This window comes from Balearica regulorum, chromosome 3 (genome assembly GCF_011004875.1).
Source record: "Balearica regulorum gibbericeps isolate bBalReg1 chromosome 3, bBalReg1.pri, whole genome shotgun sequence".
Lineage (NCBI taxonomy): Eukaryota > Metazoa > Chordata > Aves > Gruiformes > Gruidae > Balearica > Balearica regulorum.
This window is the reverse complement of record NC_046186.1, coordinates 102371922-102387029: the sequence shown is the minus strand read 5'-3', so window position 1 is coordinate 102387029 and position 15108 is coordinate 102371922. Positions and strand designations below refer to the sequence as shown.

The 15108-nt window shown below is 39.6% G+C and overlaps 1 protein-coding gene across 10 annotated transcripts in view; it reads right to left on the bottom strand.

The window, feature by feature from the left end:
* Positions 1–8082: 8082 nt before the first annotated feature.
* Positions 8083–15108, bottom strand: part of PROX1 (prospero homeobox 1) — a 50126-nt gene continuing 43100 nt past the window's right edge. For 9 of the 10 annotated variants that reach the window (XM_075749233.1, XM_075749243.1, XM_075749235.1 and 6 more), the window contains one exon: positions 8083–13827. In XM_075749233.1, the coding sequence (XP_075605348.1) occupies positions 13639–13827 (189 nt within the window). In that variant the 3' untranslated portion in view covers positions 8083–13638. The remainder of the gene's footprint in view (positions 13828–15108) is intronic. The other variant, XM_075749242.1, reaches the window with a different exon arrangement.

Here is a 15108-nt window from a genome sequence, read left to right as displayed (position 1 = left end):
GTTCAGCCAGCAGAGTTTAAGGGGATCCTGCAGGAACCTGAGAGGTTGGTCCCAAAGGCTGGGGGGAGGAGGCCAGGGTTTGCTTCTGTGCTTTGCAGGAGTCGCTCCAGATGAGTCAACAAATTTTGTGTTTTCTTGCAGAATTTGGCTGCTGAATGGACCTTTATTAACATATTAAGACCATTACAATGCAGAACCAAAGCTTGGGATGGAGGTCAGTAGGTGTACTCCCGAACACCGTGCGCCTGACTGTAAGTCGTACCAGATCAGAACACTGCCGCCTTCTCTCCCTGAGTTCTATGTGTTGCTTTTATCTTGGGGTGTATAAAAATATCCATACCCTAAGTTCCTTTCACATCCCTTTCAAAACAAACCCATTTGAATCAGATCATTACAACAACAAAATTCCAACCAGGAGCAACAGAAAGAAAAAAAAACCACACCCCCTCCACCTCCAAACCATTATCTTTTGCCATGAACTAAAAACCAGCAGCTTCACTTGATTTCATTTTTGGTAATAACAACAACACAAATTTGCATCTGGGCTGACAATGTGTATAGTCAGTGTTAGCCCAGTGTGATTTAAAATTGGCAAGTTATAGCAACCCTCTGGAAAACCAGGATTTACAAGGGAAATGCTGACAAACACTTAACTACAGTGGCACTTGCTCTATACTATATAACACATAAAACAGTGAAATGGAACATAAGTCTCTCCTAATTATTGAAAATATTTTGGGGGCTGCCTTGTGCTAAAACACTCATTTTCATCTTGCGTTGCAGATAATTTTTTGCTCTCTCAAAGCAAATTTTGTTCTAAGCCACCTATCTTTAAAAAATGCGGCTAATCACAGTCGAAAAAGCAGCATACTGCATGTGATTTTTTGAAGGCTATGTATAATAAGAAGAATTTCAAGGCTGTGTGGACTTGCATGACACCATATTATTGCATGAGCGAAAAACCAATACTGAATGGTAATAACCATTTGTCAGAGGCAGCACGGAGGATTATATTATAACCCTTTGTGTGTGTGTGTGTTTGTGTGTATCCTATATAAAGCAATCAGACACCTTCCAGTTTCCAAACACCTGATAATGTTAAAGTTTATTTTATCACAGCCAAGGTTATATTTTCTTTCAACTTCATAGTGACCCTAGGAGGAAGAGGAATAATGGATCGGGAACCTATTATAGCTATTCTGTGTTAAACAGCCAAATAAAGGGCAAATATAGTTCTGTAGTGGAATCAATCACTGAACCCATCAGTGAGAATGACCCTCCCGGCCCCCACCTTCTTCCCTGTGCCTAAGAATTTGCCATATTCAATCTTTAGGCTCTGAACCCAAATGCCCTTTGAAAGTGAATTTATGATCACTTCATCACACTGTCTATTAGCTCACTTTCTAACAAATAGGATTGAGAAATATATGGCAGGAACTGCAACGGCACATTTCCAACTAATGGTTAAAATGTCAGGGTGATAATGTACAAGTGCGTCTGCCCTCAAACACAAAATCAAACGCAGCTTTACAAGGGCTGTCGCCATTCCACTTTAGTTAAAGACTTGCAAGCTTCCTTCTTCCCCTTTGCAGGGCTGCAGTTTGGAAGCTGCTGCATCTCATCAGGGCTTGGTTTGCCAGTGCTGTACTGTACTTCATTAGGCAGCTCTATTTAATGGTTTCAACAAAAGCCATCATTTTAGCCCAACTGCCTTGACTAAATTAAAATTTCCAATCTCTGTTTTAGTGTTCTGCAACTGATGTATACATAAGCAAAACTGGTCAACATCTGCCAGGGGGTTGGCCAAAAGTTCTGTAAAGATGTACTTCACATTTCTGAAGCATGTGCAAAGTAACAACGTACTTATCCTCCTGAGGGCTCTCATGATTTTACTTCACCATTTGTTCAGACACACTTTAGCAGCATATAAGCCATACAGTTGATTCTCCCCTTGGTTGCAGTTTTATCTGTAGTGTCATTTTGAGTAATTGGGGTATGGTAGCTGATCAACTTTCAGGTTTCTCATTGGCAGAAAGGGACTGTATTGGCACCAAGAAAGAATATGATGGGTCCTCTCGGTGCCTGAGCAAGTGTCCCTCTTTTGCACTTGGCTACCCAAGGCCATTAGAAAATAAGCTTAATAAAGCAACTCAGTGTATACATCTTAACTATTCCCAGCCAAGGGGATGCAGCTATAGAAGAAATATTTTAAACCAATATGAAAGATGGTAAATGTACATATTTAGTCAGTGATCTGTGAAAGTTTTTGAATTAGTTTTTAAAGCTTTGTTAAGACCAGAACGCACAGATGTTGAAAACAAGTTCAGATGTAGCGACAGATGGTATTTGATTATGAAGCAGACTGTTCATATAATACAAAGATGCTGCTTCTGCCATACACAAGTAACTGCAGAGAGTGCAGTAGAAATTTTGGAAGGCAGAGCAGTTCAAGAGGTTCTTTGTGCGGCAATAACTTTCACGTTTTTCCAGCAGTGCTAGAATTGAGATAATTTTATTTCTTTTGCAGTCGACACCCTCACTGCCCCCCCTCCTCCTCCCTCCCCCTCCATTTTCTCCCCTGTGGTATAGCTATCTTGCACTTTTTTGATCCTCTTTTCAGGTCATTTGAAATCAGATTAAGGATAAATACACTTCATTTATATTTACGGAAGAACAAAGTTCCTTAAGGTTAATAATAAAAATAACTATTATTCTATATAACTGGTATTAGCTATTAAAAAATACAAAGAAGAGTAACACATTTTGGAAAAACCCTGAATTTTGCAAGTGATGTAACACTATATTCAGAATCACAGGGCACTTGTACAGGTCTTCTGCTGGGGTTGACATATGTGTCTACTTGCTGGGGCTGCTGCCATGTTTACCTCATCAAAGCCACAGTCACCCACCTTCCACTTCCCTCCTCCGAAAAGACATGAGAATGGTGCTGAAATTTGGAAATGCTGGCAGGGAGCTGTGCGAAGGGCAGGGGTACCCACCGCTGGGCACCAGCTTCACCTCGCTACTGAGAAAGGTTCTGGCTGCAGTGGGGGGGTCCGGACCCTTGCTGCCACTGCCGTCCTCCAGCTCCCCTTGGCCCCACTTGGCCCACGGGCTGTGGACCCCAGTACCTTTGCCCAGAGTAAGGAGCAGCTCACGTGGCCTCGGGCAGTGCCCGGCCGCGCGGCCCTTCGCCTTGGCAGAGCCAGGTTTCCCCCATCGCCCCGTCGTGGCACCCCCTGACCTGCTTTTTTCCCAGCGCAGCCCCTGCCAGCAGGTGGGATGGCCGCCCTGCGCCTCCTCTGCTGCAGCCGGCAGCCGGCTGTGGTCCCAGTGAAAGTCTGCCGAACACTCTGGAAATGTCTGGAAGGGCAGAAAGGCCATTTAAGCAGCAGGCCCTTCCCAATGGTGTGCACCAGCACCCAGGAGGGAGTGACCTGGCTCGTGAGCTGGGGAAAATCCTTGCTGTGGACAGGCTTTTCCAGTTTCTCTGCGGTTCCCCTCAGGTTCTGCGAAAGCAAATGGCTGGGCAAACAGTATTTTAAAATATCAGCTCTGGGCACTCGCAAGGATGCAAAAGGATGCCAGAAAGCAAGCTTTCAGCTAGGAAATAAAACGGCAACGGCAGCAGCGTGTCGATTGCACAATATAAACCGGGGGCTTTGCGAGGGCTGCGCAGGAAGCCCTTGCTCCGGCTGTTAACGAGTAATGGCAAGCGTTAATGAGTAACGCGGAGGGCTGGCAGTGGCCTGGCACCCGGGCGGGGGGCTGGAGGACCTGGCTCTGCAGTGGGCAGGCAAGAAGGGTCCTGGGGAGGAGGTGCCACCGTCCCACGTCTCTGTTTCGCTGTCTATAAAATGGGGGCACGCAGCCGGTGGCGTGAAAAGCTTTGAGCTCAGCCTTTGAAAGTGCTCGAGGTTTTTCCCTCTGGCACTCTGTGCGATGAAGCTTCCTGCCTAAGCTCAAGGTTTCACCAAAAGCTAGGAAGTCATAATGCTTAGGTTTGTGTAAGAAAGTGATGAATTTCATTTTATATTTTGCAGCTTCTAAACACACGCATTTTATTAGGAAAGATTTGAAAGATACCCCGTGACCTGAGTGTCCTTAGACTTCCAGGGTGTTTGCAATCTAAGGTGAGCTCAGGGTGTATGTTTTTCAAACAAGCCTTTAAAACAGTTTAAACCTCATCCTCGTGGGCTGTTCGAGATCCACCCCTAACTGTTCTGGGGCTTTCTTAAATATGCCAACAACTATTGCCATGTATGAGGGGCAGGTAAGTCTCCAGTCTGAACGGCTGCTCTTAAGGCCAAGTCAGGCAGCCGTGCAGTCCCTGGGATGGGTGTGTTGTCAGAGCCTTGTGTTGATTACCGAGAAATTGTAAAAATAATATTAAAAAAAAATCTAAAGTACCTCCACTTCAGAGAAATCTGGGCTCAGGGTTTTGACTGGAGCATCATCTCTTCCTTTAAAAGCTCAGACCAAATTATTGAGCTGATAAGCGATTCCCCTTGGTTTTACATGTGCTGGCATGAATTATCCTTGAGTGCTGCATATTAGGGTTGTTTTGTACTAAAAGGTGTTAAACACTTGTAATAAATATTTTTCCTTATTTCCCCTAGGACACAGTTCCATCTCTGGTTGGTGAAGCATAAAAAAGAGCTGTCATGCCCAGTTTTAATAGGCAATAGGATTTCAAGCCCCCAGAGTTGTTTCACAGTCTGGCAGTGGCCATAATGAAACTGGCCACTGTTGCCACAAGACTTTTTCCTCTCATGCGTTCTCCCCTGTTACCTCCCACAGCTGCTTGACTGGCAGGTCTCTTGCAAACTGCAAACATATTTACATTGGAGCCGGTAGTATTTCTTTAGCTATCTGTGCCATCTTTCTCTCTCTTTTTTTTTTTTCTTTCCTTTGCCTAGCTAGAGACTCAACCTTAAGTCTAATTTTAAAGAATAAAATTAAACTGTGCATGCAATTAAACTGCCTTTGAGTGCGAGCAGCAGTTCATTTTCATGTGTTTTGTTGTGAAGCAAATAGCTTGTTTGTTTGTTTGTTTTTTCACACTGATTCCCAAATAAATGGGAAAGTACCACTATTCACTTGCCTAGGATTTATTCATGAAAACACAGTCACAGCCTTCCTCCCAGACACTGGGCAGAGCGAGGTTGGGGGGGGTCCTTCCTCTGCACAAGAGTCGGTGGGTGTCTCACCCTGCTCTGCAGCTTGGGAAAGAGTCAGACTAACCTAAGCCAACAAGAATTCATTTGAGCATCTAAAAAAAATGTAATACATAAATAAAATATACTACTTTCACCTCTTTGAGGTACATATATGCTAGTGATACTAATAAACTGTACACAAAAACGAGCATTGTAGCAAGTGACGGATTTTCTGCACCCACCAATCGATCGGGCTTTAATAGGCAGCTTCTCCAAATGCCTCTGCCCCCTGAAAGCTGGAAGAACAGGCAGGCCTTGCAACGTGCCCGGAGGGTCACAGGCTTGGACCTCGCAGGGAAGCAACCCTCCCACCCCCCCACCACTTTTTATCTAGCAGTTCTGCCACCACCACGGGAGCCCTCCATCCCTGTTCAACAATAAGCTTCAGCAAAGATTTAGTTTATTTTCTGTATTGTGTTCTTAAAATAAACGCAGTGCCGTATTTTAAAACTGAATTAGTCTGTTTGGGGAAACACTGTAACCCATTGCAAGGACTGATGGACTTGTTTGCTGTTATTTCCTAAACATAGTCAGTCGTATGCTGCAGTTCATCCGTCAGTTCCCTTTCCCTCCTAACAAAGAGGGAAGACTGGATCAGAAGGGATCATCTCCATAGAAATTGTGTTGGCACAACCTAGATTGGGCATAAATAAGGGTACAGACCAAGAAAACGAGAGCAATTAACTCTTTCAGGCTCTCAAATCACAAAATGCAGTCTTCTACATTCGGCTTCTCGGTAATGTGATGTGTAAAAGACTCCAGTTCCTAGTGATGGTCTCAGTGACATAAAATTGCTCTATTTGCCTTGGTCAGGGACGATTCATGTCTTCCTTATGATTATTAAGCTAGAATGTAATATCTTCCTTATTGTAAAAATTCCAGGTATTAGGGGAACTGAGGATTTCCAAGCACAGATGGCCAGATCTGCAGAATTTGGATCATTTCAGGGTGCTTGAAGCCTGGGAAAGTTGATTTGGCCCTCTGCAATGACAGGGACTACTTGCCAAGTTCCAGTCTAGCTCTGAACTCCTGCAGTATTCTGAGATGCCAATAGCTAGGATTTCTTATTTAGAGATCTGTGTGCTTTCCACTGCAGGGTAAAATGGCAAATAGTGTCTTGTATTTCATAGAACTAGTATATTTGAGAGAAATACTGATAGGGGACAGAGCGAGCTAGCAATTACCCATGCAGCTCGTATCCTTTGTTCCATTTACTGGCCACCTGAGGATGATCTCCCTCTCCTTCATCTAGGTAAGCCTTGATAGCTAACACAAAAATGAGCCCTCCCGTGTAATCTGTAGCTGCTTTTGTAAGCCTTTGCTAGGATGTGCTTAACCAGCTGCCTGGTTTTAGTGTCCTCACCCTGTCTTTGGCTTCCCTCTGACAAGGAAAGCGTTTTCATGGTCTCCCAGCAGCTCCCTCCTGAGATGCGTGGGCTTGCTCTGCACCAAGATTGGCAGAGGACCTCCTCAAGGCTGGAGGCTTTCTGGGGCGGATGAGCCAGGGACCTTGACACGCGTGTTTCAGACACTGCAGTCTGCCCTGCTCACCATGCCACGGTCTTAGCAACCTCGCGAATACATGGACAATTAGTAAGTGCTGTGGGGCAGCCAGCTCCTTAAGAAATTACCTGAATGACAGGTATTTTGACCTGAAAATGCTTCTAGTATGTTGGATTGGTAATGTGGATAGACGTGGATTAGGAGAGGCAATTTGTTTGCAGTAAAACCAGAGATGTTACACCTAAATGACTATTAGGTACACAGATGCAACTTCATGACCTTCCACAGACCTCCTTTACACCTGGTACTGATGGGGCCCAGCAAATGCAACACCAGTTGTATAAAAAGACGTGGAGTTTTAATTGCTGTTGCAGATATGTAGTATTTATTGGGTTGTTACAGCGTAGCTAAAGCTGGATTCAGGCTCCTGCTAGGCTCTACAGTGTCTTGAGGCAGAATCAGGGAAGATTCTGAAAATAAATGACCTCAGATGAAAACATATTTTTAAGATGTTGCTTCTTCAAACCCAGAAAAATTCTTGCATGATTTTGTGATCCAAACAAGCTACCATCTTACTGCCATCTGCACCAATTCTAAGCCAAAAAGAGACCATTCATATCTGAAACGCAGACAATACTGTAAATCAAAGGTTCGCTCAACCTCAAAATTTTAAGATACATATGAAAGAGCAGAAATAGCGAAGGACTAGAGAAAAACAAATGAGACTTGCATTTTGAGGAAATGTGTAAGAACAGATCAGTTATATATAGTGCTAATGACTATACAGCTTGAAAAGGAAGTGATCCAAGAAAGAGTGATAGATTGTAATAAAAAGAATAGAGAATGGTATTTGGACTCTACCATTAACAAGGGCAAATTGATAACAGGAACAAATATGAACCACATCAAAATAAGCATTATTCTACATGCACCCCACTTGTGGAACTCCCCGTTGCAGGACACCAGCAAGGCAGGTGTATCCAGGAAATGATTAAACATCATAAATACAAGTACTTTCCAGCTCATGTTGGCTATATTTAATTTAAAGGGCTGTTTATGCCTCAAACATAACATGTCTCTTGCAGGGAGTTATTCCTTGTCTCATAGACTATTGCAAAATAAGAGTCATTATCTTAACCAGTGCTGGAGGTAGGACACCAGATTAGATAAATCATTATAACCATTTTGCAAGAGGGCTGGCAGTTTCATTAATAAATAATTCGAACTAAGGGGAAAAGAAAACCTTCGGAGGACTACAGTGTTAGGCACGGCCTGGCCACAGCAGAGAGGTTCAGCGGTTCACCTCTTGATATGGGGCAACATAAACTTTTGGAAATAAATATAAACAATGGCAATGAGCTTGTAATTTATATTTTATTTTGCACAAGCTTGCATATATACTGCACATACATTCAGTTTAGAGAAGATGGAAGGCACACAAGGCAATTGAACTACTGTATCCTTTAAGTGGTACAAAGCAAAAAGGTAAAAGTCTGGAGAGTATACAAAAGCTTTAAACACACAAAATAAAATCCACCCCCCCCAACATTTTTCCTGTGTTTATCTTAAATTTAGTAGCTGCCAAGCTAGAATTGTAACTTTTTTCAATCAATTGTCTACTGCACCTTTTTTTCCAAACGGACAGGGGAGTCTTATTGTTTTATCTTGTCATCAATTAATATTACAGTACATCCTTGGTAATACAAAATTGTACACCTTCATCAAATAAATTAGGATAAATTAAACCAATAAATTATGCAAAGTCTTCAGAACAATAGACAACAACAAAAAAATCCACAGTTGAAATTGCCTCTAGCTAAAAAATAAAATAAAAAAAATCAAAAATTGACTTTATCAGTTCAGTTATTGTACTATCTTCAAATTAAAGGGTCTTTATTACAAAAAAAGAGCTTAATAATGCTATTTACAACATATTGCTAAATAATATAAAGGCAGTGTTTTGTCACTTTTGTAACTATATACATATGAGTAATGGCTGGGACAATATCAGTTTAAATCTTAACCTTTGACTCTTCTGGGCAGCATTAAAACCAACCTGAAGAGGCTTTTTCTTTTTTTTTTTTCTCCTTCTTTTTTAGTTTCTGACTCTTACACATTATATGGTAATGAGATGGTTATTGTGTTTGTCTAATACCTCACTCAAGTGGTACAATTAATGCAGAAAGGATGGATTTCAGAGAAAAATGTAAGCTCGCTGTTTCTTCTAGATTTGTTTCTACATATCCCAGTATATTTGTGCATTCGGAAGGTGGCTGCTTCGGGAGAGAGGTGACTGTGGCTCAGCTGAAAAGACTAAATAAAGTCATAGTGCCACCACCTTTCATACACTAAAAAGGATATTCCTAAGAAGATACAAAGGTTAAATACCAGTTTTCATCCCAGCTCTAAATATGAGCATTTTTAGCTTCAGTTTATAGATGGTTTACAACCAACAGTTCTACAGAAAACAAAATTGCATTTCCTTCAACAGAACATTTAAGTGCAATACAGTAACTGCTTACTCATATAAACCAGTTACATTCCTTAAGGGGAGCTTTTTGAAAACAATGCGTATTGGAATTTTCAAACACAGAGTTGGTACCAGAAGGAAACATTTGCACTATTAACACCAATGATTGCTATACAATACACATGGCAAATATAGTTTTTGCTTTCACTTCTCATGTACAGTGCTCATTTTGGGGGTTTTGTAAACCACTTTCCATTTTTTATATATATATATATCTTTCTGTATATATATATATGTATAATCTTTCAATGCTGCTGGTGAAAATCCTATCTTTAAAGCCACAAAATCTTCACCTTTATTTCTTAATTAATATTAACCTGTGGAAAAAAACATTTTTCTATTAACTGACTTCATATACATAGAAAAAAATTCTGCAATTTTACAGAAACTGTATTACCCATTCCCTTGACATCTGATGAAAGAGACTTAACTTTTAAAAGTAGAGAGCTGGATTTTCAAGAATGCTTTCAACTATCTATACAGTTACTGTAGTGTTTCTTATAAATTCAACAGATGTTTTCAGAATGTAGTTATTAAAATCTTATGTCTTTATGCAAGAACAGCCATAAGGTTGAATATTTACATTGCTTTATAAAAGTTCCCCTCGATTTTCAATGTTCACCCACATACCTGGTACAGTAACAAAGATTCTGCAAACTTAAAACACTTTAATTAAATAATACTCAGAGGCACAAAGCAAACCTCAGGAATACATGGGTGAACACTTTCTTAAATAATTACTACATTCTAACATCTTCCACGTGTTTACCATTAAATGTGAAACGTTCCCATTAAACAACCAGAGATACAGTAAGAATTAAATGTTTTGTAGTTTCAAATAGAACATTCTTTTCACAAAACATAACAAATGTCTAAAATAGGTTCTTAATCTAGATAGGAAAAAGGTAAGCTTTTCACTTCATACGCATATTTTGTGTGTGTGTGTCTTTCTGTGTATATATACATACATACACCCACACTTTTTCTCTTTGTGTGTGTGACTACATATGTATATGTATATGCACATGTCACGTATGAAATATTGCTTCTATACTACTTTTCATCAGGCTAAGAAAACACAAGATTTGCACCACAGTTACAAAAAATTGGCTTCTACAAGAATTTTCAAAACTTGAATGCTGCTCAAACAATTGAGAAAAAATAATTTGCGTTATCAAACTGTTCTAAAAATTCTCTTCTTCAAAAACGTATTCTCCTGCTTTTTTTTTTTAATTTTTAAAAAGACACAAAATATGCATAGCTATCAACATTATGTCAAACAGCCAGAAACAAAACAAAACAAAACAAAAAAATCAGTGTTTATTGCAGCTGTAGTAATTGAAAAATGAAGGTTAAAAGATGAAAATTGTAAGCCACAGAAGGCACAAGAACAATTGTACTTGTGGGGGAAAAACTGGTATTTTGAAGGATTTTTTTTTATCCTTCCGCTGGTGCATTTAAGGTCTAGGCACAGACTATAACCTCAAGTTTATATGCAGAAATAAATCTGAATTAGCAGTAAATGAATGGCAACATGGGGTTTCTACATGGATTTTGAAATTCTTTCCCTATGTAAACTTTTCATTACAATAAAAGTAGCCTCCTGCCTTTTAGCCATTTTTAGTGAAATAATATTGAGATCGTTTGAAAGAAACTGCTTTCTACTTAAAATTTAGTAGGAGCTATGCCATGTATTTATAATTTTAGGTGTATTGGGAGGCACAAAGGCAATATGGCTATAAAATGCAGAAAAATCACATCACTTAAATGATCAAATTATCATTTGTTCCTTTTTCAGACAAAGGACGTTTTTATTTTGCTTTTAAGATGAAATTTCTACTCTTAATTCCTATGCCTCATTTACTATTGAGATTATGCTACTTATAAATAAATAAATAAATGTAACGACATCAAGTGTTGAGTACACAATTTCACTTATTTAGATTGTGAATCACATTGCAGCCAAATAATAATAATAATATTAAAAATATTAATAATATTAATAATAAACATAATAAAAGTAACGGTAAAATCACAGATTGAGATGGTAGCTAGTAGTATGTCCACATAGTATGACTAAAGTATGGCTTTGCTTTCTTATGTCCGAGGTGACAATGTAGTGTTATATTTTGTATCTATCTGATGGTATGCCAATGAAGAACTTTTACTGTATTAAAACTTGAGCATTTTATGCCACTTCTTCCCATAAATCAAAAAAGTGCATGAACACAATTTTCATCCTTTCTTACTCAGAAGTCATTGGAGTTACATCTTTATGAAGTGTAATGTTTACCAAATCATGCACACACAGAAGAAAAAAAGAATGAAAAAAAAATGAAGAAAGAAAAAAAAAGAAAGAAAAAGACACATCCTGTCTACTCTAAAGATACGTACAGTATTAGGTACTCTCAGGGAGTCTAAGATCAAGATTTGTTTTCCTTTTAATGCATAGTGAAAATGTTGGCACTTCATCCCATGCTATTGTCTGCATTGCCTTTACTCCACAGATACTGCCAGTGCTTGAAAAGAATGACAGGGAATCGTAGGATTGTGGTGTTTAATTTGAAGTCAGCAGGTTTTTAAGGCTTTCTGCTAACAATAATTGCTTTTGTACATTTCTGTCTATCAGCAGTATTTGTAAATGAAGTGAAATTGCAATGATCAGGTCAGCTCTTTAGTCACATGGGTAAACTTTCACTCTCCAAAGTCAAAATGTAATTTTAAAGTAAAGAAATAAAATACCAATATCCTTCATGGTCTAAATATAATTCGCAGCTAATTAGGAACTTCCTCTAGATTCAGATTGAATTATGTAGGGGAAAATACTATTGACGATAACAATAAATTCTTACTGCATCCGTACAAAAGACGACAGAGAAAATGACAAATACAGAGTGCCATAGCATATTCAACCTTCCCCCAAACTTCTGGAGACGATACCTTTCTGAAAACGTGAGAAAAGGAGAGCCACTGAAGAAAGCATGAGAACTAGCAGCTAGCTTTCTTTACGTCTGAGGACGTATCATGGTATAGCATTCAGGTGAACCCAGATCCATCATGGACTTTACACTGTAGCTCAGAATTTGGTCAAGACTAGCTCCAGCTTCAGAAGACAAGTGCAGCACATTACTCAAATAGATTTTTTTTTTTTTTTTAAAAAGCTGCACTTACTGTAATTTTAAAAATCCAATTTGGCTATTTGAACCCTGCATAGCCAGGAGGACACTGCAATTTTTGTATATGCTTGATTAGATTTTTATGAAAATGTAATTTTTATTCTTCTGATTAGGAAAAGACTAATTATACTTTACAGCTATAAACAAGTTTGGTTGTTTTTTTTTTCCTTTGCCTCAGCATTGTGAGGTGAAGATGCTTTCTTCTACTACATCAAAGATCATTCAAAAAGTGCTTTTCAGGACAGATGTCAAATACAGACAGAAAACTTTGTATACTGGAAAGGAGATATTTGGTGGCAGAATGGACTAAGTAAAGAATAAATTTAGGGACTGGACTAATGCCACTTAAAGTAAGACTGAGACATGGCAATATAGGACGCTGAAGGTTTCATTTTTACTCTATGGAGAGTGAAATGCTTCCGCTTTAATAAGCTGACCATATTCCAAAATTAGTGTGGTTGATACAATATTGTGCATGAATTACTGGCCTCACCCTGCAAGAATGGTATTTGACTTGTGCAAATGTCCCTTGCTGCAATTTAGAGAAAAACCAACAACCTGGCATGTTGATTACTGGTGCAGGGTATTTATCGTTTCTGTAAGGAAAGCATGAAGAATAGGGTTTGCTTTTTTGGGTATCACTTCTAGGAGTGAGTACCTAAAATAGATGTTGTAGTTTTTTGAAGTATGAAACAAAATCTAGTTATTCGTTAAAAAGTATATAAAGTAAAAAAAAAAAAAAAAAAAAGCTCGAAGCTTATGAAGTGACTCCACAGAGTTCAGACCTTTAGCAGTATAAACATAATATAAACTTCATTGTCTGTAGTATTGTGCCATGACATTAGTCTCACTAAGACAAAATGCCACTTTGCAGCAAGCAATAAATCTGACAAAGCATTTTTAAACATAATGCCCTAACTTGCTAAGACAGGCTTTTACACGCTTCCAAACTCTTCTCCCTGAAAATTAACCCCGTTGATTCTCCAAATGTTAAGGGTCTCGGGCAAAAGTAAACCAAAGGCTGAAGTAAAATAACCATCCCCTTGGAACTGAATGAAAACTTAAATCCAGGAGGGATCATGGTCTAATTTCATATACATATATATGTATGCGATACACATATATATGAAATTAAAATAGAGACACACATGACTTGGGCATCAGAAGGGGACTGCTACTTTCATACATTCAGAAATAGCTGCTGAACTCTCTACTCATGAAGAAGCTCTTGTAGGCAGTTTGGGGATTTGAAAATCTCGGGGACCTCACTGTCCAGCTTACAGATGACCTTGTATATGGCCTTCTTCCAGGAAGGATCAACATCTTTGCCTGCGATAATGGCATTGAAAAACTCCCGTAACGTGATCTGAGCCACTTCCAGGAATCTCTCTGGAACCTGCTGATACAAGGAGACAATGGCATTAATACAGTTTTCAATTTCAAGTCTCTGGTTCTTCAAAGGAAACTGAGCTAAGTTCTTTCTTTCAGAAAGGGGCTTACATAGCACCTGCATTTTCTAAATGTGGCAGCCTTCTATTCTCTTATGCAAAGCTGTTATATATAGTACTATAGCAATAACTTTTATAACATGTGTTAGAGATCTTTGTAAAGTCTACTGACAGAATGTAGGTAACAAAATGTTACTGTCTGAGTTTGGAGAGTGGGGGATTTATAGGATATAATTAGCAGGAGGGGAAACAAACACAATTGTCTTTAAGGAGAGAAATCTCTGCTTGATATTTTACCCGTGCATTTATGGCTAGGTTCTCCTCTCCGTGTGAGAACTCATATGAAAGTTATGCATGCATAGAAAACCCTCTGTACCTCTGTGCTTAACTTTGGTCACAACCAGTGCTGAAAGCTATCAAAGAAATAGAGTATCTCTGAATGTTGTTCGTAGTTTAAAAACAAGCAAGCCTTCAGCTAACAACTTGCTTCTGTGGCTGCTGTGCATGAGACCCTACAAGATGGCTTTCTTGGGAGACACTATGGTCTTCTTTTCTTTTTTCAGTAGCCTACAAATAAAACCCCAACCTCTTCAATGGGCGCACTGTGCTCCCAGTGGCTACTGAGCTGGGAGGCACCAAACTCATCTGGGTTTTCTAAACATTGCTGTCACTTCACGGATGAGCCAAACGGCCAGCTAGCAGGAGCATGTCACTCTCAGAAGCCCCTGAACAATGGGTGAATGTTAAAAAGCACAGTTACCTCCAAACTTTGGTAATTCATCCTAAATAGTTGCCTCAGGCAACAGCACCACATTCTTAGCCTCTACCTTAAATGATTTGAAAGCAATCACTATAATGAACAGTTGCAAGGTTGAGGTCATCTCCATAAAGGTATTATTTTCCATTTTTATTACGGAAATATGGCTTCACAGCTCTAGATCTGCTAATACACGGCCGGCCAGTAGCCAGCATGCTTATAATAGCAAGTATTCCCTCACTGCTATTCTTTGCCCACTCCGGCAAGAAGAGTTCTCCAACCTGCGGTAGAGGCTACTTCAACCATTCCTGTGGCCAACAGACACCCAGGCAGATCTCACTCATTTACCACATGCATGTCACATCATTGCCAGATAAGGGCCAGCACCTTATCCTCTACTTCAGGCTTTTGCTGTTCTCTCTTTAGAAGCCACTTCCAGAAAACTTGTCTGGAAATGTGCGTGATACGACAGAGC